Raw genomic sequence first — 23,506 nt, forward strand, 5'->3', positions numbered from 1 at the left:
GTACCTGCTATCTGTGTTGTTTGCTGGGTTTTACAGTGATTCTCATACTCTTATAATCAATGGTGTAAATGAAATGAGACTTCTGTGGGGAAAATAACAATTATAACAAGACAAGAAAACATTAGAAATAACCCCCATAACCGTGTGCTTATTATTTAAACTGGTGGATCCATAGTTCATAATTGATTTGTGTTAGTATACCACCTACACAGGTTGTCCGTAATATAAAAACATTTGCCTGGATTGTTTAAGGTTTTGGCTGATGTGGTTTTAGCTCCCACACAGGGGTGAAAAACATCCCAATAAGTCAATTACATTTTACACAACAATAACCAGATCAGTCCAGTAAATCAATGCCAGCTCAAACACTTCAATTCTAGATGCTTCTTTTTGTGGCAACTGGCAACACAATCAAAAGTGCTAAAATTATTATTTCTAAGTGCTAAGCCTCTTATTTCAGAATTACAGTGTTAAAGTAGTCCTGATCCTGTAATGTCTGTGAACCCCATGATCCTAGCGTTTGTGGAACATTTGGGATCTTCGCAGACTTTTATTGAAGCTTTTGCCTGCAGCCTATAGGACATAAGAAAACAAGACTTCTTTTCTGAATTACGGCTTTTTTTACGGCTGTGTGGTGTAACCATTCATGTTGCTTCCCAACTGCTATGACTTCATACAGACCCAGAATTACTCCACGTTACAAACTGCAACGCTTGAACTTCCACTTCTGTTTGTTGCGTTCTGTCCGGCTGTATGAGTCTGAGAGCCGCCAACGCTCTGCCGCTGCTATATAGCTCTCTAAAAATAGCTCACCTTTCACAGCCATTTACGACCCGATTGACAACTGTCACGAGCCAATCGCGCTATAATATTCCTATTTGGACCCTCCTCTTTGGCCGTTTTAGCGCCGCCTTCCCTGCACGCCAGTGAGATCATCGACTCTATTTGCCTTATATGGTCACGCACGGAATTGATTGACAACAAGCCACTCCCCCCTCAGCTCCCTCGGCTTCCTCTCGCTCGCGAGACAGCGCGAATCCAGCAACTTTGCTTGGTGATCAGCGGCATTCAAGAGAAAGGCTACCTGGAATTTATAGCGCAAAAGGGTTAGAGCAATCGGGCAATGCGGAAATAGGTGGACAGTTCATGTCACCGAGTTTGCATCCCTCTCCCAGGCTGAGGATCTGAGAGCTCGCAGGGATTGCAATTAAGTGACAACAATTTCCCCCCCTTCCTTTTTATTATTGCGCTCTTGTATTTCTAAGATTACCCACTGTAAAGTACACTTCGCGGAAGATTTGAAGAATTCATTTGCTTTCTCTGTTTTTGACCGTGGGCTAAGAAAGAAAGCAAAATCACACACACTTGGGGATCAAAGCAAGTTGCTTTCTTTTTTGCGAGCATCAACATGGACGTGTTGGCGAATTACAGTATTTTTCAGGAACTTCAGCTTGTGCATGACACGGGCTACTTCTCGGCGATGCCGTCGCTGGAGGAGAACTGGCAGCAGGTGAGAGATGTGAGAGTTTGTACATGCTAGTTAGTTGCACTGCAGATTTCATAAATAAGGCGTGTGTTTGTGCGCACATGGATCTTATGGAGACATTTACAACTTTACTAACAGCGCGCGCAGATGAGCGATGCATAAACACGCTGGCTTTCTTCTGCAAATGATGCCGCTTACTGGCTCTTACAACCATCTCAGTGATGCAAGTTTAGTTTTTTCAGCTTTCAAATTTAAGTCATTAGCAACGCGCGTGCATAAAACAGTTTTTTAATTGTTGTTCTATACTTAAATGAATAATTTATAATATGCTTTAAATAATGAAAAGAGAATACCAATGACAGCATCAGATGTGTTTATTTACATACCAAGAGATGATTCATGCGTATGCTTAGGCTACACTTCTTATAATTAACTAATTTGTGATTTATTAAGGCGCACATAATTTGGTTAGAGAAAACATGCGCTTGACTAACAATAAGCGACTTGTCATTAAATAATGCATTTGCATCTGTCAGATTTCAACCCGACGATATGCAGTCCCCGATCCTCATGTATTATGTATTACCTCCACCGCGAGGGTTCGCGCGTGAGGACGGAGTGGACGTGAGGAGGATGCATGCAAAAAAATCAATCTCTCCTTCTGAGCAAAGCTGGTGCGTTTATGTGTGAAACATTTGCTGTTTTTTAAAGGGGTTAAAGTAATCTCTGATAATATGGTGTTTTACATGTTTATGATATGTTTTACATTATCTGCGCTATTTGCACACTTAAATCGTAGGCTAGATTCTCTCTCTCTCTGTCTCTCTCTTAACAGACGCGCATTGACACGTCCCTGTGCCAGGATCACGTTTTTAAGTGTTGTTCTTTATAAAAGCAAAGGAGATTCCATCAATCGTGTTGTTGCACAGTAACTGGTTTTGTAGTTGGAGATTAAAATAATAGGGATTTGGACATGCTTTAAATGAATGCCTAGATTTATGATTTGGGAGCTTGGATAAGAAGTAGGCCTACTTGTGTAAGTAGATGTGCGACGCACCGGCTGTGTTCAGCTCATTGCAATTCCATGTGCTCAACTGCAGGGAAATGCAGCCAGTGATTATTTATCGCTAGTGTGTGAAACTGAAACAGACCAACACCAGCCGATACTTCTAACCCAACACAGAGATGATCTGGTCAGAATGCAAATACATGCACATTGGCACTCCTATAAAAGGAAAATGCAGGTCTGGCGATATTATCTCAATGCTTTGAACAATAGGTCTGGTTCATCTGCTAATTCTGGTTTTAATTAATTCGTCTTGGTCATATCAGACAATGGGTTGAGCTGGTGTTCATTTACGACATTATGGAGAATTGGCAGTCCAAGTACACATTGAATTGCAGTTTTGCCTGCTGTTTTACATTTATTTAGCCATGTGTGAGAGAAAACCCAAGAGAAAGTGAGAGAGCTGTTCTTTCATTTTATTTGTTATTTTACTTTTGATTGCTTGCTACTCTTTTACGTAAAACTCTGAGACAGAGGTAAGATTGGTTTACTAGCCTTGGAATGATAGAAAAGAAATAAGCTCATTATGTGAGCTTGTGCAACCTGCAGATGTGTTCTTATGCCACTGGCAAAGACAACAGACAGTCTAAGCTAGCATCAGTTGAGGAGGGGGACAATCACATGGAATGGGAAACAATAAAAGTCAGACTTGATGGCAAGAAAGTAAGTATTGCTTTGAAAAAAAGAAAAAAGGCCTTGCTCAGAAGAAAGTTGAAGATGATTAAAATGAGTGAATGAATACAAATAAAAATAAGCTTTTTTCCATGAGTGACGTCATAGTTGAAGTGTGATGCTTTTACAGGTTGGGATGGTTTGAAAGAGTAGCCCTAGATCTGACAGTGGAAGGTAAACAGCGCCATTTGAGCAGGAGACAAGATGGATAGCTGTGTTCGGCCCCTTGCGAGTGGAGCATGAATCAGCCCTTAATGGATGCGATATTGGCGAATTGAGTTTCAGAGCTCAGGCTGTGACCAGGGATGGAGCGAAGGGTCCGCAGAAGGGAGGGTGAATGAGGTGATGTTCTTGGGGATGATGAGAGGATGTCTGTCAAACCGCAATAAAGTCTTTCCAGGGCCCAACTTGCACCGCACCCATTCCCCACAAGGGACGACAGACGCTGGCACTGTCTCTCCCAACTTGAACAAAGATACTATTTCTCACTGTCAATAAGAGCCTGAGAAGAGAACACAGAGGAAAAAACAAAACAGGCGGCACGCTGTAATCACAGCTCGCCAACCTTTCTTGGGGCAGAGAAGGGAGGTATTATTTCGCCAGTGACCCACAAGCGAGGTTAATTCAAAGAGCGGCTGTTTGTGCAACAGCAGAGCCCCTGTTGCCCCCCTTCCTTGAGCAGTACCACCCATTACGACTCTCAGAGCTCCTCACTGGAGGTTGGAAGAGCAGGTGGAGTGGCCTGGGAAATGAGACTGATGCAGTAAACAACACCATTAGAGGTAGTCAAGGCAGCCTAGCCAATTAGCATGGATCACCTAAGAAACGGATCGGGGGGCTGAGTCTGTTTGTCTCAATCTATCCATCTGTCCTCCATAAGCTAGCGTGCCACATGGGCCTTTGTTGGTGTGTAGTCCTCTGAGAGGGCTTTTTTTGGGCCACAGTGAAAATGGGTCACTTTCTGTGTCTACCAAACCTGGCAGACCTGTCCTTACTGTGCTCTTGTCTTTTTGTTTTCATTCAAGTTTTTCTATCAATAGTTTTTGTTGAATATAATTAGGGGTTGAGAAATCAAATGTAACATGTAGTAAACTTGTACTCTCAATGCTGGCAGCTGGAGGGCAGACGACTGACCCACAGGAAACACATCACAGTCAGTAGAACTGGAACACATCTGAGCAGGGTCGTGTAAGCCCCAGAGAGATCTTAGGCGAAGGCAGTGCAGCTCTCAAATGTTGATCCCGGTCTGTCCCAGAGAAGCCCAGTTTGACAAGATAATGAATCATACTGCTTGCATATTCTCTGCTGTGAGTTTTTACATTTCACAGCTCAGTAACTTTGAGAAACAAAGACGTGGATAGTTTGGTCGGTAAGAGGAGGCTGGGGTAGAAGCAGTATATGTACATGAGACCATTAAAAATATATTTCCATTGAGTCTGCCTAGTGTTCCAAAAGCCCATGGAGGCTCCACACCTGACCACAGGAGTCCACCACCCTCACTAGCTTACCCTTTTACTTTCATTCTAATTTCCACAATGCAGCCAGTGGACCAGGCAGTTGGCCTGCTTTTGCTTTCTTTATATCCTTTATCGTGTTCCTTCACTGTCCACACTGAACTCACTCCAGCTGAAGGCAATCAAGCTTTCTCTTGGCCACAAACACTGAAATGTGCATTATGTAATACTCTGTGGAACACAGCTGCTTTCTCACAGTATATCTTCTGACAGCTCAGAGAATTCCCAAACCCCTTCTTTGGTCTCATTTTGTGATTGGGGAAGCTCCTGGAAACCAAGGTGATGGGCAAACTTCATTACCAAGTTTCAACACTGAGTTAATAGCACCATGATTAGGGATGCATTATATGATAACTGGTGTTTTTAACCAGATCAGGTATCAGTCCGATGAGCCCGAGCCAAATCCGAAACTGTGTGTTAGTCATTGTCGTTACAGTCAAGCTACAAAATGGCATAAAAGAACCATAAAAGCACGATTAAAGTAGTCCATATGAATTGTGTATTTTATTTCAAGTCTCTTGAAGACATTCGATAGCTTTGTGAATCTCAAAATGAACATGAGATTTTCAAATGTAGATGCTCAGTAGTTTGTTCACTTATAACATGCATTGAGATTGGATCCGGACGAGCAATTCACCAGATTTTTTATGAAAAGTATATTAAACTATTGTGAACTAGGCCACAAAAAGAAACTCTACAATCACCGTTTCCCTAGAATGTTCCGTCAAAATAAAAGCCCTAGGGCTTTAAAGTTAAAATATTGCGACTGAAATACATGACTATTGTTTAATAAAATTCTAATATTTATTGCTATTTATTATGATTACTGTTGTTGTTATTATTAACAATAATCATATTTATTATTATTGTATTATTATTATTATTATTATTATTAAAAACAAAAAAGATGTTTTTTTAACAAAAAAGAGGTTCAGATACAATTTGGAAAAAAAGAGAAGTGGCTTCTTTTATACTGAAGACTTTCACTGTAATTACTGTTAATTTTGCTGCAGCATTATTGATTAGACTATTATTCAAATGTTTTTTCTTAACAGGCTACACATATTTTCTGTAATAATTATTTTTTCTCTCTATTTATAATTAAATAATGTGTAATTAGATGTTTTTTTGCTTCTCGACACATAAAAGAGTACCCCAATCAGGAAAAAAACAACACCAGAATTGGCGCATGGATGTGTATCGGCCAATACTGAGAGTTCAGGTATCGGAATTGGATCGGGAGAGAAAAAATGGTATCGGTGCATTCCTAACCAAGATGATTTCAGAGACCAAGATATTATACTGATGGGGCTTTTCCACTGCATGGTACAGCTCGACTCAACTCTGCTCGCTTTTTGGGGGTTTTCCACTGTGGATAGTACCTCCTCGGTCGAGGTTCCAAGAGAGCCGAGCCAATACTAAATCTAAACCCTGCAGATCACTGATTGGTCAGAGAATCGTCACTACTGGCGTAACTGGATTTGCGACACACGACATCAACCCGCTAGTTTTAAAGTTATCAACAGCGATAGCTGTGTCATTTGTTCACGCAACTTTCAAACTGTAAAAAGAAATGGCTGTGCTCAAAACCACGCCGTGGTCAATAAACGAGGTGCAGACGTTCCTCTATTTAGCAACGAACGAAACAACGTGAAACGAAAAAGTCTTTCAGGAAGTGTCTCAGCTGTTGCTCACACACGCTACCACCGGACCTCCCAACAGTGTAGGGAAAAGTTACTACTGAACCATCAAGGACCACAACAGCCAGAGTGGTTCAAACAGAAGAAAGTGGAAGTGGTTCGACTAAATAGACACTATCTATGGCAATAGACCGGCGAGCAATGGAAGGGAGAGTGTTGTTGGAGTCCACGATGGAGGATGGGACGTTTTGTTACGTTAACTCTATACTCCGCTTGAAAGCTTCACTTTACTTAGTTGAGCAGCTACTGGAAAGCTTCTAAAACAACCAGACCAATTTAACTGTTACACTTGAGTAAAATCACCATCAACAACTGCTTTATGCAGCACAATGAGCTAGCAGCTAACAGTTAGCGGTCATGCTATTGTTTATGGTCAGTAATGTTTGTGATGCATTTAAGATGATGTCACGGCAGTAGAGGCGGAGCAACTATGATGATCAACTATAATCCACTCACGTTGAGGCGGCACTAAACTGCTGTGGAAAAGCAAGCTCAGAAAAGTAAAGCGAGCAGAGTCGAGTCGAACCGTAATGTGCAGTGGAAAAGGGCCATAAGGTACTTGGCATACACTAGGAAAAGGGCAAAGATGGTTCCTTGTATTGCCTCAAAGCCTTGTGCTGCTTTTTTTTTTTATAAACTTTTTCCAGTGGTGGTGTCCTCACTTGATGACCTTACATTGAAGGAAACACCTTGACATTTTATCTCAAATGGGCCCTCTATGAAGTGATAACAGGATTCTCAGCACATATTGATGCTCAGGCATGCGTTAAAAAATAAGGCCTCCCACTTAAAAGATAAATAAGTGGTCTCAAATTTTATCTTATCCATATATACAGTTCATCTGTGGAGGCTTAATTACACTGACAACTCCTGTCCCTCCTTTAGCTTTGACCTTAATTGCCCCTGCTGAATCAGACTCCATTAGTCACAATGGCAGTGCTATATACTGTTGACCCACAATGGAAAGTGCTTGTCACTCTTTCTAATCCTATTAGTGAGTTACAATTTATTTGAACTTTTTACAACTTTCTTGACCTCTTGTAAGCTGTTTGGTTCCTTTTGGATCATTGATCGACCTGTACAATGGCAGGGATCAGTGTACAGGCAACACACGAGTCAATCCTATGGTATGTTGGTATCAATGTGACATCATAAACAAGCCCATTGTTCTGGTTATTTCCTGTTACACAAAAAAAAAAAATTTTACTCAGTATTTTTGTCTTGTTTCACAGTAAAAATATGTAAACATTCTTACCTGTTTTCAGATACAAAATACATCTCCAGAACCAAAATGTCATATGATATTGAGTCTATTCCAAACTTATTTTTTGTGTAGTGTAGTGACAGGACAGATCAAAATAAAGCACTGTCTGGATTTTCTGGACAGTTTGAATAACTGTTAAGTCATCGTCTGAGATTACAAAAGAAGTGTCTATTTATCTCCCCACCTACTTATTCCCTTCTTTTGATTCAGATTGAATGTGGCTTGCACATTGGTTGAAAGCCAGTAACTGCAGCAAAAGCAATGCTGAGTTCCTCTATCGGAGCCCCAGACACGGCGGATCAGTCAGCCCCCAGTCAGCTGACAGTAATTAGGCAGTAGTGAGGTGCAGCAGGGTCTTTCATGTATAGGGCTGAATCAGGTCTCTCTTTGAAGTTGGGACCTTTCAGTCACACTCTGCTGTTACGTTTGAGTAAGGCTCAGACTACAGCGTTTGCACAGGCTGCTTCTGATACAAGCCAGCAATTTTATGTTGACATGTAGAATTCCATCTCTTTGTTTAAAACAGCTGTAAACACAAGCTTACACGACAGGTCTGGGCAACCTGATAACTAGCTGTGACAAAAATAGAGGAAACAAGGCAATTCACATCTCAATTATAATTCAGAGATTTTAGGTATTATCCGTTTTTAAGTGAAACGACTTTCACAAGATCATTAGCATCTGAAGCGCAGTCTTATACACTATGTGCTATGTTTACCAAATATATTTCACCATGATATTTGGCAATTGCACTATAATTTATTCTGTGTGCTAGAGGTAGATCAAAGATGACATCAAACTGACAGTTGGTAGGATTTTGAACAGTCAAACAAAGGTTTGTGAAATGAAAAACTGAGGATAATTGGCATCTCCAGAGAAAACAAACAGAACAAAGTGCTGAAAAAATCTCTAAAAATGCATTTTCATATATAATGTCATATTTAAACAAACACTCTTTGCCTTTATATGTTTTTTGTTTTTAATTAGTGGTATTATGGGATGTTTTTTGTGTTACAATATCTCCCTTTAAAATGTTATGAGAGAAGAAATCATCAGAATACTTATGTAAACCTAGCAGGTAATTTAAAAGAAGTGAGGAACCAAGTATGATAACAAGAGTTGCAATAGTGAAGAATGTACGTATAAAGGAAATATACCAGACTTATAAGCTGGAGTAGTTGAATATTAAGCATTTAAAGAAATCAGTGTAGTTTCACTCAAGTTCCTGACTTATATGTCCCTGACCAGCCACCCCCAAAACATTAATAATGACATCATACATGAAAATGTACTGTATGGTGGGAAGAGAAACGCTGATTTGCCAAGGCTTTTGCATAAATATTCACTGATGATGTTAAACTCCCTGCCCATTTCCTGCAAAGCAGAAGGGGGCCAGTCCTAATTCTGAATTCAGAGTTCACATCATCAGCACTGAAAGTGATCTTGCTCTTAATCGGAAGTACAAACAGGCCACACAAGCACTGAAGCACTTATGTGTCATGCTTATCTTCACTGAGCTTGTTTGTTGTTAACCTAAAATTGTCACCTACAATATATAGCTGGGGGCACAAGGAAACATGTGGTCACATACTGTATACTGCCTGAAGAACTGCAGATGATTCATAGGGTGTATTTGATTCACAGAATGCCACTGATACACCATACAATCCAAAAATAGACCTACCCTCATCCACCCTTTGTCAGGGTTCAGCCACTTCTTTTGGTTGTGTTTTTATTGTCTTTATTGAACAGATATCCCATCTCGTTTTGTCGCCTGTTACATGCATCGCATGGTATTTGCTTCACGGTGTACACTCAGGTTTTGTCTAGTATGAGAGTGCCTGGCATCGCCTTGTTGGTGTTGCCATGCATTCTCTTGTCTCTAACCCTAACCCTAACCCTTCTTTCAACACCACGTACCATGACACATAACATGACATTGTGCAGCACTTAATGCACGGACCTACACTTTTAATTCTGGGAACACTGAGGAATATAAACATACCAGTTATTCTCCCCACAAAACAATCAAAGCAGCCAAACAACAATACAAAAACAAAGTGGAAGCACAGTTCAACACCACCGACATGAGAAGTATGTGGCAGGGAATTAACAATCACAGACTTCAAAGCAACTAATGGCTCCGCTGTGAACACCACCTCCTCTCTTCCGGATGAGCTAAACACATTTTACGCTCGTTTTGAGGAAAACAACATCTCCTCCACAGAGAGAACTCCCGTATCAGCATTCAACACCATGGTGCCCTCTAAGCTTGAGGTGAACAGCTCGATGTGCAGCTGGATCTTGGACTTCCTGTCAGGCAGACGTCAGATGGTTAGAATGGGCAGCAACACCTCCTCATCACTGACCCTCAACACTGGAGCCCCACAGGGCTGTGTTCTCAGCCCACTCCTGTATTCACTATACACACATGACTGTGTGGCAACACATAGCTCCAATGCCATCATCAAGTTTGCTGACGATACGACGGTGGTAGGTCTGATCACTGACAATGATGAAAGAGCCTACAGAGAGGAGGTGCACACTCTGACACGCTGGTGTCAGGAGCACAACCTCTCCCTCAACGTCAGTAAAACGCTTGTAGTGGACTTCAGGAAGAAAGACGGAGAACACAGCCCCATCACCATCAATGGAGCACCGGTGGAGAGAGTCAGCAGCTTCAAGTTCCTCGGTGTCCACATCACTGAAGAACTCACATGGTCCGTCCACACTGAGGCCGTTGTGAAGAAGGCTCACCAGCGCCTCTTCTTCCTGAGACGGCTGAGGAAGTTTGGAATGAACCACCACATCCTCACACTGTTCTACACCAGCACTATAGAGAGCAACCTGACTGGCTGCATCACCGCCTGGTACGGCAATAGCACCGCCCACAACCGCAAAGACCTGCGAACTGCCAGACACATCATCGGAGGTGAGCTTCCCTCCCTCCAGAACATATATAACAGGCGGTGTGTGAAAAAAGCTCGAAGGATCATGAGAAACTCCAGACACCCGAGTCATGGGCTGTTCTCACTGCTACCATCAGGCAGGCGGTATCGCAGCATCAGGACCTGCACCAGCCGACTACATGACAGCTTCTTCCCCCAAGCAATCAGACTTTTGTACTCTTGATTGCTCCTGTTCAACATATATCAGCACCGCACTTTAATAATCTCACACTGGACTGTCATAAATTAGATTCATCTTAACACTCTGTCAACTGACTATAAACTGACTTTATTATTATTGATATATTATTATTTATTGTATGTTGTGTATTCTATATTGTGTGTATTGCATACTGTACATAGTATACTATTATTTGTATATTGTGTTGTGAGTAATTATGTTTATATTAGGTTAGTAAATTGTGTTGTGTAAATCTGATGTTTATTGTAAATTGGTATATATCTCATCACTGTCTTGATTGATTTGTTGCTTGGAACTGCACTCAAGACTTACTGTTGCACTTGTGTATATGTTTGAGTGACAATAACATGATTTGACATTGATTTGAATTCTGGACCAATGGGCATCTTCCTTTTTCCATCTCCCCTCACTGACTTTTAATAACGTCAGTGCATGATTCATCTCATCCACCTTCGCAATGTCCGTCAGAGGGAACTGACGTGAGGGACGTTGCATGTGAGTTTTTAATTGTAGTGGACGAACTGGACTACGATGAGACTGATCTGAAAGAGGTTTATAACATCTGCCTCGATCAACCTCTCAGTCAAGGGGTGATGGAGAATCTAGGGCATTTGGGCTTTTGGGACTTTGTTGACCATCTTTCGAGTGCAGGAGGGGTTTCCCCAGGCAGACCGCACAATCATCCCACCCTCAACAAGCCAATCCCCAGCCCTCCTATGACCCGTAAACAGAGGAGGAAGAACAGGTCAGCTGCAGCCTGTTTAATTTTTTATTTATATTAATATTATAATTTTTTATGTGCCCAATTCCCAAAGCGCTCTAAGCCCTCGTGGTGACTCGCCTCAACCCAGGTGGCTGAAGATGAATCTCAGTTGCCTCAGTGTCTTAGACCGGCTATCCCTACATCTTATCACGTGGCTTGTTGAGTTTGTTAACGGTGAGACATAGCACCCTTGGAGGCCCATGCTATTCTCTGCGGCATCCAAGCACACCTCCCCACACGGCCCACCGAGAGTGAGAACCACACATTATAGTGACCACAAGGACCCATGTGGCTCTACCCTCCCTAGCAACCGGGCCAATTTGGTTGCTTAGGAGACCTCGCTGGAGTCACTCAGCACACCCTGGATTCAAACTCGTGAGTTTTCTGTTTATTTAAATAAAAGACCATTGTTGCCAATCTGCATTTGGGTCATTCTCTCAAAGCCACTTACCATGACACCCTTTCAGTTTGCAGACAGGGAGCAATGTGCTAAATGCCTGCGAGTGATTGCTGATGGAGGTGGTCTTGTTATTTAGGGATCAAGAGCTTTTCTGGGGCCATGATTGAGGATCTGGTGGATGATGGGGACGGTGAGGGTCATTTGTCTGCCTGCTTCTCAAGAATCTATCAACCTATGAAGTAGAGAAGCAGCACAGGGATGGTCAGAGAGAGTAAAAGACAAGAGAAAGATGTGTGTTTGGAATGCATCTTTATGCATGAGCTCTCTTGGTCTGAATGGAGAGGCAGTTTAGCCACTCAAGGATTTGATTAACAGGCCAAGAGAAACCAGCCATTTTTAAGTGCAAGTGCACACTCGCGCATACAAACTCAGGCTAACAGCTTGATGATCTCTTTCACACACCCCAAAAATACAGAAAATTGGAAATCAATACTTCCTTTTTGCAAATGGTACCTCAACACTGTTTGAGAATGAACTACTCAGTATTCTGCAAAAGTATGTTACATAAACCAGGAGGGCATATGAATAATAAATAAATGCATTTTGTGTATTCCTAACCAGCTTTAAGTAGCCCTGCATACTGCCACGGTAGAGATAAAGAAATGGAGAGAAGCAAGACAGAGGAAAGTGTGAGAGTGGAAGGCAGTGGAAGGATTCATGTGAAGAGGTGAAGGATGTCTCTCATGTTTATTCAAGTGCTCCTGAGGAGGGGAGGGGTGCTGACTTTTCCACACGCTCTCTAGCCTCTGTTTGGCCTTCTGGAAATTCCCTGCTCGGACACAGTCCAGATGGGAATGTGAATAAGGCATATCCAAGACTACTATCAGATTGTCTAAATGTTTATATTTTGCAAATAGCCTATAAAATTGTTTGAAATCGCAGCACTTTAAGTACAAAAACGTTACTCTTGTATGTAAATCTCAAGTAAATAATGTGCCCCGTGCGTGTATACAACTTAATTAAAAAAAACGTATTAGTATTCTGTATGTTGAAATTAACATGAACTATGACTAACAATTGTTGTAAAATTATTGTTTATTGTTAGTTCATATTAACTAACGTATTTAACAAATACCAAATAACTAAATCTTTCCATCGCTATCAAATTGTCAAGCCTGTTTACATGCTGAGATTGTAGCAACAGTATTCCTTTAGAATTGCAATCCAATTCCTCTAGAGGAATCTGGAGTCTTTTGTCAAATAGAGATTGTGATTTCAGATTGTACTTCAGGGTGGCAGGCAGGTCAGGTCTGGATCACCCAACACCTGTTGTCAAGCTGCCAAACAGGAGCAGTGATCTCATTGTTTGTTTTGGTGGTGGTGATTAAATGAATAATACCCATTCAAATACAATGACCTACAGCAGTTGCCTTTAGGGCATGTTTTGTGACTTAAAGAACACCAAAAAACAACTCATTGGATTTAAGACGCATTAACTTGGCTAGTTAAGTATGGGATGTTAACTAAACTGGGATTGTTTACCAAAATATCAGGGTTTGTTTAAGATGTATTATGTAAATATATTAGCCTAATTATTATGCCCCATTTGTCTTTTGATTTGGACTGAACTGTATCCTTTTGGATGGTTTTTAATGTGTAGAGTGTAGAGCTTGTATGTTTATATATTTGCATATCGTCTGTGTCTCTGTCTCCTGTGGCCACATGCCCTGGCATCACTCCAGACTCCTGTTGTGCCAGACCAGTTTCACTATGCTTGCTCATTTCCACTTGCTCATTCTCTCTCTCTCTCTCTCATACTCTAAAGGTCCCTCTCATATGATATGACTTCGTTATAATATGCACTGAACGTAATGGTGCGAAGTTTGCCGCTTAAGCGTTATGTTGCTCACAGTCAAACATAGTAACTTAAAGTTCAAACAATTTTAGCTTCGGCCCTCTTTGCCGCTGACCTTTTGAAGTTCAACCAATGATTACAATTTCAATCACATCGGCCTAACATTACATGGGCTGGGAAAATCAAAAGATTTGGTACATACAGTATTTAGATACATTGTTAAGCATATCATTACATTCAGAGTACAGCCATTATATTATACACATTATGTATCCTATGGAAATTATAGGGATTGTTCACTCAAAAATGTAATTCTTATCATTTACTCATTCCCATGTTGTTTCAAACCTGTATGATTTTCTGTCACTTTCTTGACACTATTGGCTATACTTTCATGTGGAGGTAAAAGTAGTGTCTAATGCTTGTGTTGAGAGATTGGTTGACATCACGTGAAAGGACACTAAAACTGCAGGCATGTTTGGTGAACATCACCCTTGCAAAGCCCTCCACCTAACAAACAGCTCTGCTCAATAATAGGGCTGCAACTAATGATTATTTTTATAATCGACTAATCTAATGATTATTAGAATGATTATTCGATGATTTGGGCGATTATTGCAACGATTAATCTTCAGCTCTTGATCGATTATTCAGCTTGTGCCTGACTTAAAAGGTTGTATTAAACGTGCTTACTAACAATAAAGAGGACAAAATCATCTTTTAAAAATACTTCATGACAATCATTAAATTTAAGGTGAAAAACTGCTTGTATTTTTATTGTTTAATTAAAGAAACATTTTACCGCAAAAAATCCTATTATGAAGTGTTTTTGTCTTGTTTTCATTATCTAAAAATCCTTTTTCACTTGTTCATACTTGCCAGTGCCGTAAAAAAAAAATATATACTCATATTCAAGATATTTGCTCAAAGCTTTTAGAGCTTTTTTTTTTTTACACCTGTCGTGTTCAGTCAGTCAGTTAAATGCTCCCAAACAGCCGCTTTTTTGTAGATATCAGTCTCGTAGATCGAATTCCTATTTTATATTTTAGAGTTTGAGTGTAACCCCAGTTTCACATGAATTCATGTTCAGCCTGCGACACCTGGCCATCAAGCACCATGCGGCCACCTTCCCTAACCATAGCTACAGCTCCAGTACCCACACTTTTCAAGTGAAGTCAAGTCAAGTGGTTTTTATTGTCGTTTCAACCATATACAGTTAGTACAGTACACAGCAAAACGAGACAACGTTCCTCCAGGACCATGGTGCTACATAAAAACAACAAAGGACCAACACAGGACCACATGAGACAACACAACGAAATAAAATACCTATATAAAATACCTATATATACCTATATAAAGTGCACGTGCAAACATGTGCAAAGTACAGGACAGTACAACAAATTACTGACAATGAACAGGACAATAGACACAGTGCAGCGCCGACCAGTACACAGTAGTGCAAAAAGATGACAGTTTCTAAAAACGTAAACATAACATACTATGAGATAGTGTTCTATGCACATAGCAGTTATTGGGGTAGCAGACAGTTATAAAGTGACAATAATTAAAGTGCAACTTTTAAATTATCCTTGACAAAAATAATCACAGTTAATAGTAAAACCCAATAATCGTGGCATCCCTAAAAGGGTGTCCATGCGGATTCTGGCATTAGCCACACCCTCCTCATCCTTTGCCAACTCGGTGGAGGAAACCAAGTCCTTGTTTACCAACGGGGTTCTCCACTACTCCCCCCTGCAGACCTGCCTTTGCTTCCCCTCTTCCCCAAACATCACTACTGACACATGAACAACTGCCAACATCCTCCCCATTTATCAACCAAACAGGCTTACTGATACAGTTACTCCACTGGTGATGGCTGCTAAGCTGCGGCAAGCACCAAATGCTTTGTTTTAAGCCTTTTATTTTAGGCCGAACAGACCCTCTGTAAATTGTGCCATGTGCCATACTGTATGCCTGATATAGCTCTGGCTGGGAATCTACAGGCACTGCTGTCTCCCTTTCTGGCAATTATGATTTGCTGTGCTGTGAGACCCACCTGTTTAACATCGCTGGCATGCTCCACTTTTCCACCAAACACAAATGAAGCCCAATTCATGTAACAGAATCTCAATGAATATTCTTTAAATTCACTGTCATTTATTGGAAAAATAATCTTTATCTTCTTAAAAAGAGTTATAGTGAGATCTTTTATGTTGAGAAGCAGAATCTGAGGCTGCCCTACAAACATAATCTTCCCAACACTAAACTATAAATGCAATTATGTTCTGAAGGTTGTGCTCTGCGAGTCCTGCTGAGGGCTTTTGGGAAGGAGACAGAACAAGCGTGTTGCTCTTAGTTCTTCTAGTATGTTATGGCTCTGTTAAATGGGTCATCAGCTGAGGATTGGAAACTTTGGAGTACTTGTCCTGCTTATTGAGACATTCAGTTTCCTTTACACAGAAACGGAGACCACTTTCCACCATTTGTACCCAACTCTCAAATCTTTATCATCTTGACATAATTTAGTCTTTACATAAATGGTCACTGAGACAACTGCACTATTAATTTTCTTGGTGTTTCTGCGGTGTTACCGTGTTCTTTTAGCACCATTTGCACGAAGCACCTGTCTGGTATGACAGCACTCTCACCATCACTGTGAAAGCTGCAGAATATCACAGTGTTTGCCAGGTGTATGTAGTCAAGACTTTGAGAACGCAAGTCTGCCTTCTCTGAAGGGGAGGATGAGCCAGTGTACAGCTATGTGGGTCGGCTGCTATTTTAATCTGTGTTGTTGCTGGGAATACCTGGGGGAATAGTCAGGCTCTGTTGGAATGGGGGCTTGTCTTTGTGCCTGTGCCAGTGTGTGTGTGTGTGTGTGTGTGTGTGTGTGTGTGTGTGTGTGTGTGTGTGTGTGTGTGTGTGTGTGTGTGTGTGTGTGTGTGTGTGTGTGTTGAAATGTAAATGCATAGGTAAGCACATAGGTAAGCGCACATTTCAGAATGGTTGTTTAAAGATTTGTTTTAGTATGTGTCTACACAGCGACCCTCCACTTTAAGACATGCCTTCTGGGTGCCTCTTTTATCCTCTTAGGTTTAGTGGAGCAAGAAGTGAAAGTGTGTGCTTTTACACAAGGGCCGCTGCACTGAGCAAACCCAGCAGAGACTAGACGACTCTCTGCACCCCCTCTACAAGACTTCTCTGCACACATGTGCGCATCATGCTGACACTCGTGCTCTTTCACCACCCTCCCCCTCAGGCAATCCTCAGACAGGCCAACAGCTCAATTCTACATTTTGAGTGCCTGTGACTCATCTCGTGCTCTACGATATTCAGGATGAGATCACCCACTTTGTCAAATGCAAAGTGCTAAATGCACCCGACTGCACTCTAGATTCCAGTAAAATTATGAGGTAATGCCTGCGATCCATCACAGAGTCACTACCTCTTCCTAGCAACTATGCTGTCATTGCTTTTGTGACCTTGTGATAATCAGGGGAAATGACAGAGATGGCTGAGGAATTTTGGCAAGGTGTGTTGCCGAAGCTCCCGCAAGGGGCCCCCTGTGGTGCAAACAGGTGTGATGGCAGCAGGGGCACCTGCCGTTCAGCCATCCCACCCCAGCTGTGAGCGTTGTGGCTTCAAAAAGCCAAACTCTTGAGAGAGCTCGGCAGCCCCAGAGAGTTCGACACAGTCTAGCACAACTTTAGATGCCCACATTCAGCATGAACATTTGGCAAAGGTCTCCCTCTACGCAGCTTCCATTGTAGTCAGGAATTAATAGACCGCAAAGACATTCATCAAGTCCCAGTTAGGTTTCCTTCTATGTCACTCTAGCAGCCTTGTCAGATGCTGGTAATTGGGTTCAGAGTGCCATCACAGTAAAAAGCTGTGTGGGAGTGAGTCAGATGGGGCGGGCCCTTGCCGTCTCAGGTGACCTCACTCTTGGCCCAGCTGCTCTGGAGTACAGGAAGGAGGGAGGATGTGGGGGATGAGGTCATACTTTCGCTGGGAGTGTGTGGGCAGGATTTGCATAGGTGTCTTTGTGTGCGTGAGATTTTTGAGTCTACATTTTTGAAGGTGACACTGATATAACAAGAAACATGAATCTTTGCAGAGATAAACAGTATGTTGGTTCTAAGACCTCTAATGTTTCTTGTTATATCAGTGTCACCTTCAAAAATGTGACACTGATATAACAAGAAACATGAATCTTTGCAGAGATAAACAGTATGTTGGTTCTAAGACCTCTAATGTTTAATACAATTTACAACACTGGTCCCACTCAAACAGAGGAATTTCACCTAGACATAGTCTCGCCATCGCTTAGAATCGCCAGCTTGTGGTCTGTGGATTTATGTAAAAAAGCTTTTATGCATCACTTCAAGATCAAATGCTCCCTCCCACTTCGCCCACATCACTCCATTTATGGCTGACTGGTAGAGTGGCAGAGCTTTGTGTCTGTTGTTAGAGAGATGAGCTGGGTTGAAAGGCACATGGAAAAAACAGGACAGCCCGGAAAGATTGAGACTTCACAACACAGCAGCGGCTCCTGATTACATATTCTAAGCATGCACTGGAGCAGTATCCGATCACTGGAGGTATCGGTGAAGCAGACATCTGATTTGAGGTGTCTATGACACACGTACACTTTTTGCCAGTGTTTTAACAGCTACATGAGGCTATTGTTTCATTGTATATTCTCCTGTTCATGTCAACAATGAATAACCCTTGAAGTTCCAGACATCTAGATCAACAAAGGCTGAGAGATGGCTTTTGCATTTTTTTATTGCAGTAGTCAAAACACTAATTTGCTACTCATGATAGACAACATCCTTAGCACTCCGACTTGTATTCTTGCGAAGCCTTCAACAAATAGCAAAACTGTAAATAGGCCCAGAGCCAGGCTTTCAAAACCAGAATTTGTGTTTCCCTTCCTCTCACACATAAGCAGAAGGGAATGGAGACTAGAAAAGAGCAAAGGAGTTTGTTGACCCATTAAATACCAGTTGTGCGGAGTCTGTGTAATTACCACACTGCAGGATAATTATAAAGAGGACAGATGCAGGGATGAAAAAGTCATTTACGTGCACTTAAGTGAGCGATGGCAATTAACTGGGATGTCTATCCTGGCACTGAGAAATTGGAAATCCTCACAGTTATCACACAAACCAGAATCGGCCAGCCTTCTCCTATCTCTTGGAGGTGAGCCTTGCGAACAGGCTCAAGCAAGTTGTTTAATTTTTTTAAGCGGCTTTGCTAATCTGCATTCTTCATTTTGTTTTGGAGCCTTTCGTGCATGAAAAATCCCTGCAGCACAAAGACTGGTGGGGCAGCTGCCGGATTGGGAGGGGGTCTTGAATTCCTGTTATCATAACTGCCTTTGTCCATCACTGCAGCCTGATCCAGCAGCTAAGTTGGAGATTGGACAGGTTACCATATCCATGCCCCTCAGGGTAGCGTGCTCACACTAGTCCACACCGACTCTGGCCAGAATATTTGTCTGGGCCGATCTTTTTATGTGTGCTTATCTGCACGATTGCAGACAGAGCACGAAGACCTTGTGGGGTTACATAACTTCTCTCGGCTCCAAGTCAAGGCACAGTCATAGCGTTTTCAGCAAGGCATGGACCACTGTATTCCACCTATGCAATTTCCTTTTCCATTTCCTTTCAGCCTGCTGGTTGAGCCATCATGCCTGCTACTTGCATGGGACAGGAAGCTCAGATAAGTGTAGTGTGTTTCCTCTCTGTGAGGGCTCCTTGTCAATTGTTGTCGCATTCTCCCTGATGCTCACATCCTGTGGTTGAGTACAAAGAATCACCCAGGGTTATGTATAGCACGAGGAAACACTGTTGACCCAGCAGTAGTCATAGTGGTTTTAAGGGTTCAAGCTATGAATTAGGGATGACAAAAGTACAGGTACTTTGGAATGAAGTCCATACCTAAATAAAAACCTAAATACGATAGCAGTCTTTCTACAGTACTGGTAGTACAGGTTAGGGATCAGTTCTGACTGAAAGTGCACCTTGTAATCCTCTGTGAAGAGCAATCGAGGCAAAATAATAATACAAACAAATATCACATCAATATTGACAAGAAAAAGAGTGAACCACTCACTCTTAGCTATAATATTAATATGTATTATAATATATATTAATGATGTGTATATTTGCATTGAAATTCATGTAGTATATCTAAGAACCATGCTGTGTTGGCTGCTGGTAATTAAAATTATACTTTAATTTTACATTTGATTACTCTTTTCACTGATAGGGTAATTGAAGACTTTTTACTGCTGTTAGAAACCTAAAAGGCCTGAAAGAAATTCATGCTATTGTTTATTTAAATTTGTTGATATTTCCATTAATTTTAGACTATAAATGAGTGTGTTCTAATATACTTTTGCTAAAAGTAATAAAACATATTCTTTTTTGCTGTGGTTTATATATATATATATATATATATATATATATATATATATATATATATATATATATATATATATAAGCATATTTACACATTTCAATTTCATAACAAAATTCCATCAAATGGAACTGAAATTTCTAACAAATTAAATAAAACTTAAAATATTAAGGTTTGTCTATTGTTAAATGACTCAATTCAGTTTGATGGAATTTTGTTTAAAAATAAATCAAATGAAGCATCTTAATTTCGTTTTGTTTTGTTTTTTTGAGTATTTTATATTGACTATAGAAATGTTGGTATTGTGACAATCCTCCTGTGAGCACATTGAGGTGACTGCAGTGAAAATCCTGTTCTGGATTGAACAGTACCGCTATTGCATCTTATTTAGCAATAAGGCCATTGAATAAGATTGGCTTCTTCACTTCTCCCCTGCGGTTCCTTGTGGAGATGGGCAGTTCCCATGGTTTTAATACCACAGAGCAGAAAAGAGAAAGTGGAGAAGCATGACTGATATTCCCCACAGTGGGTTGGGGTAATGAGCACACCTTCAGAGTCCTTGGCTGGGCCTGACAACGTAAAGAACAGTGAACCTTAAGGTCCCTGGTATCTGAAGCAATTGCAAGACAGAACAGAACACTACCCTTTACATCAGTGCTGGAGTTTCACACCAGGGTAATTTTAGCTTCTCTCCATGTGGCTTCCTGCTTGTAATGCATCGTGCACAAGTGCTGAGGGAGGCCCAGAAAGACAGGGAAATGTAAGCAGATCTCAAGTACTCTAACATTTAGCATTATCCTACTTAAGTCTGCTTAATAATTATAACAAATACATAGATCAAGACTATTGTAGTATCCACAACTGAAACTCAAACAGCTTCCCTTGAGAAGTCTTGCTTTTAATATGAGGTCGATGGGACCTCATTTGCAAGGAATAGGGTGATATGTTAAAGATATTTATCAAGCAGAATCTTTGACAGAACTTCAAACCCATTGCTGTATTTTAGCTGGGCACAGACAGCCTAGTGGTGAGACTTCTTAACCGTTCCACAATCCACCATTCCATCTCCTCTTTATGCCTGCTAGGTTATGGACCTTTACAGGTGCCTGATAATGGGACTGCAGCTGAAACTCACTCCCTCTGAGAACTTGTCCTATTAGTCATGTTTCTCTGTTACAGTATGGTAACTCGAGCCCTATACAATACCCAAAGGTCCATGTATCATATGAAACAAAACACTCTCCAGCTCAGCCCCCACTTCCAGCTCGCTACTTGACTGCCAGCTCCCTTTTGTTTTCTCCTGTTCTTCTTTTTGTACCCTTTTGTTTCCATTTGTTGTATTCCCCCCGCCCGCCCATGTGGCATTCTCTTTGCATTGAGTAATGAAGAATAGCCTGTCATCCAGCACATTAGAATCCCCCCCAATCACTACTATCCCTTTCTTAGTCTCCCAATCTTATAACAAGCTGTTAACCCCATTTAAAAATGTCCCCTTTCAATCGGCTTGTGACGGGGAATAATCCCGCCCAAGCGGTTTAATGAAAATCACTGTATCCTGATTAGATTACCCCAGTGCCACCAGCCAGTGGCCATTAGCCGACCCCATACACAGATAAACAGCAGCCCCGCTCTGCAAATCCAGTTAAAGGAAGACGGAGAGCGGTTTTCTGAGGCTCAGCTTGCCTTTTACCAGCCTGCAGTCTTTCTGCCTTTGTCAGTGGGATTATCCCCTATTTGGCACATCTATGGTGAGGACTCATTCACATCTTGCTTTACCCACTTTATCCATTATTATCATTTCACCAAGCGCAATTTTCTTTGTTATATTTGGGAGGAATATTTAAGATGTGATTTGTAAAGAGAATTGAAGTGAAATAAAAAAAGTTTTCATAATTTGCTCTCCTCATGTTGTTCGAAACCCCTATGACCTTTTCTCTTCTGTGGAACACAAACGAGATGTTCAGTCTCAGTCACTATTCACTTTCACTGTATGGAAAAAAGTTGCGATTAAAAGTGAATAGTGGATAAAACACAATAGAGCCCGTTTCCACCAGGTATAAAGATGCGTTTCGTGTGATCTGATCTCAGAATTGCTCCATTTAGATTGTTGTTCAGAAACGAGATAGAAAGCAGAATATAAGGCAGAATATTGTACATGACAATTCAAGCATCATGATAGATCTTAGGGCAATCCCACTAATCTGCTCTTCCCAATACATTTACTTCAATGGTATTGATCTACAATTTGACATATGTAGCACTTGATGAATTAGTTGTTTGAAGCTGATTTGCAATAAGTTATGTGCTGTATCTGTTCTTTTGCATCACAGATGATTCAGGGAGGAGAGAGGATGTTGAGGATAGTACTAGAGTGGAAGATTTAGGAACTGTAGAAACAGGCCCAGCCAGAGCAAAACTCAAAGAATACCCTCTCACCAGCTTTGGACTACAGGGAAGTGGTTGCTAGTGTGAAAATAAACTGGTCTGGGCTAAGCCCCGGATGTCCTTCAATGCTGGAAACGCCTCTGCATCTGATGATAAATTACAATTTAAAAGTGGATTGTTTTGTGCATATTTTTCCATCGCTAGCAGATGAGTGAGGTCTGACACAACACAAATCCAGTTTAATTCTTATAGTCTAATAGGGGCCCTGTGCCTATCTCTGGGTTCCTGGCTTAGAAAAAGATATGCACTAAAACAGATTGTTTCAATTGTTTATGTTGCCCCCCAAACAAGCCAAATGCCCCCCCAAACATGATATCCTGGTAACCCCTCTGGTACTAAATCCATAAGTGTCAAGACAAATACAGCAACAAGCAAAGAGGCATTGACATTGAGTCAAGAAATGATGATGAGAAGAATTATTATTAATATTTCAGTAAAGTTCATTAACTCTATTCTGTTGTTAGTGTGGTCTTTAAACTTATGAACTGTGTATAGACAGGTGTTACATGAGGAAGCATTTGACCACAATGCAGTAAATATTTTCGATGCATCAAAAAGCGTGCTCGTTAACCAGCAGACAAACTAATCCAGCACAAATTAGTGCATAAAAGGTCACCAAAATGAAGTATTTGAACCTCATAATTAAATACAAAAGGAGGAGAAAAACTGCAAAAAGGTCCACTTTTTGAAAAAAGAACCCCCCCTTTCAATAGGCTGGCTACGGACCTGAACCCTCAGTTCTTTTTGGGTGATTCATGAAAAACA

At 41.2% G+C, this 23,506-nt stretch overlaps 1 protein-coding gene across 1 annotated transcript in view; it reads left to right on the forward strand.

Annotated features, from left to right (window-relative positions):
- The first annotated feature begins 1,037 nt into the window (after nucleotides 1-1,037).
- LOC127654675 (Krueppel-like factor 7) overlaps nucleotides 1,038-23,506 on the forward strand; it is a 55,423-nt gene continuing 32,954 nt past the window's right edge. The window contains exon 1 of the mRNA XM_052141950.1: nucleotides 1,038-1,510. Coding sequence (XP_051997910.1) covers nucleotides 1,409-1,510 — 102 coding nt within the window. The 5' untranslated portion in view covers nucleotides 1,038-1,408. The remainder of the gene's footprint in view (nucleotides 1,511-23,506) is intronic.

Source organism: Xyrauchen texanus, chromosome 14 (genome assembly GCF_025860055.1).
Source record: "Xyrauchen texanus isolate HMW12.3.18 chromosome 14, RBS_HiC_50CHRs, whole genome shotgun sequence".
NCBI classification, from domain to species: domain Eukaryota; kingdom Metazoa; phylum Chordata; class Actinopteri; order Cypriniformes; family Catostomidae; genus Xyrauchen; species Xyrauchen texanus.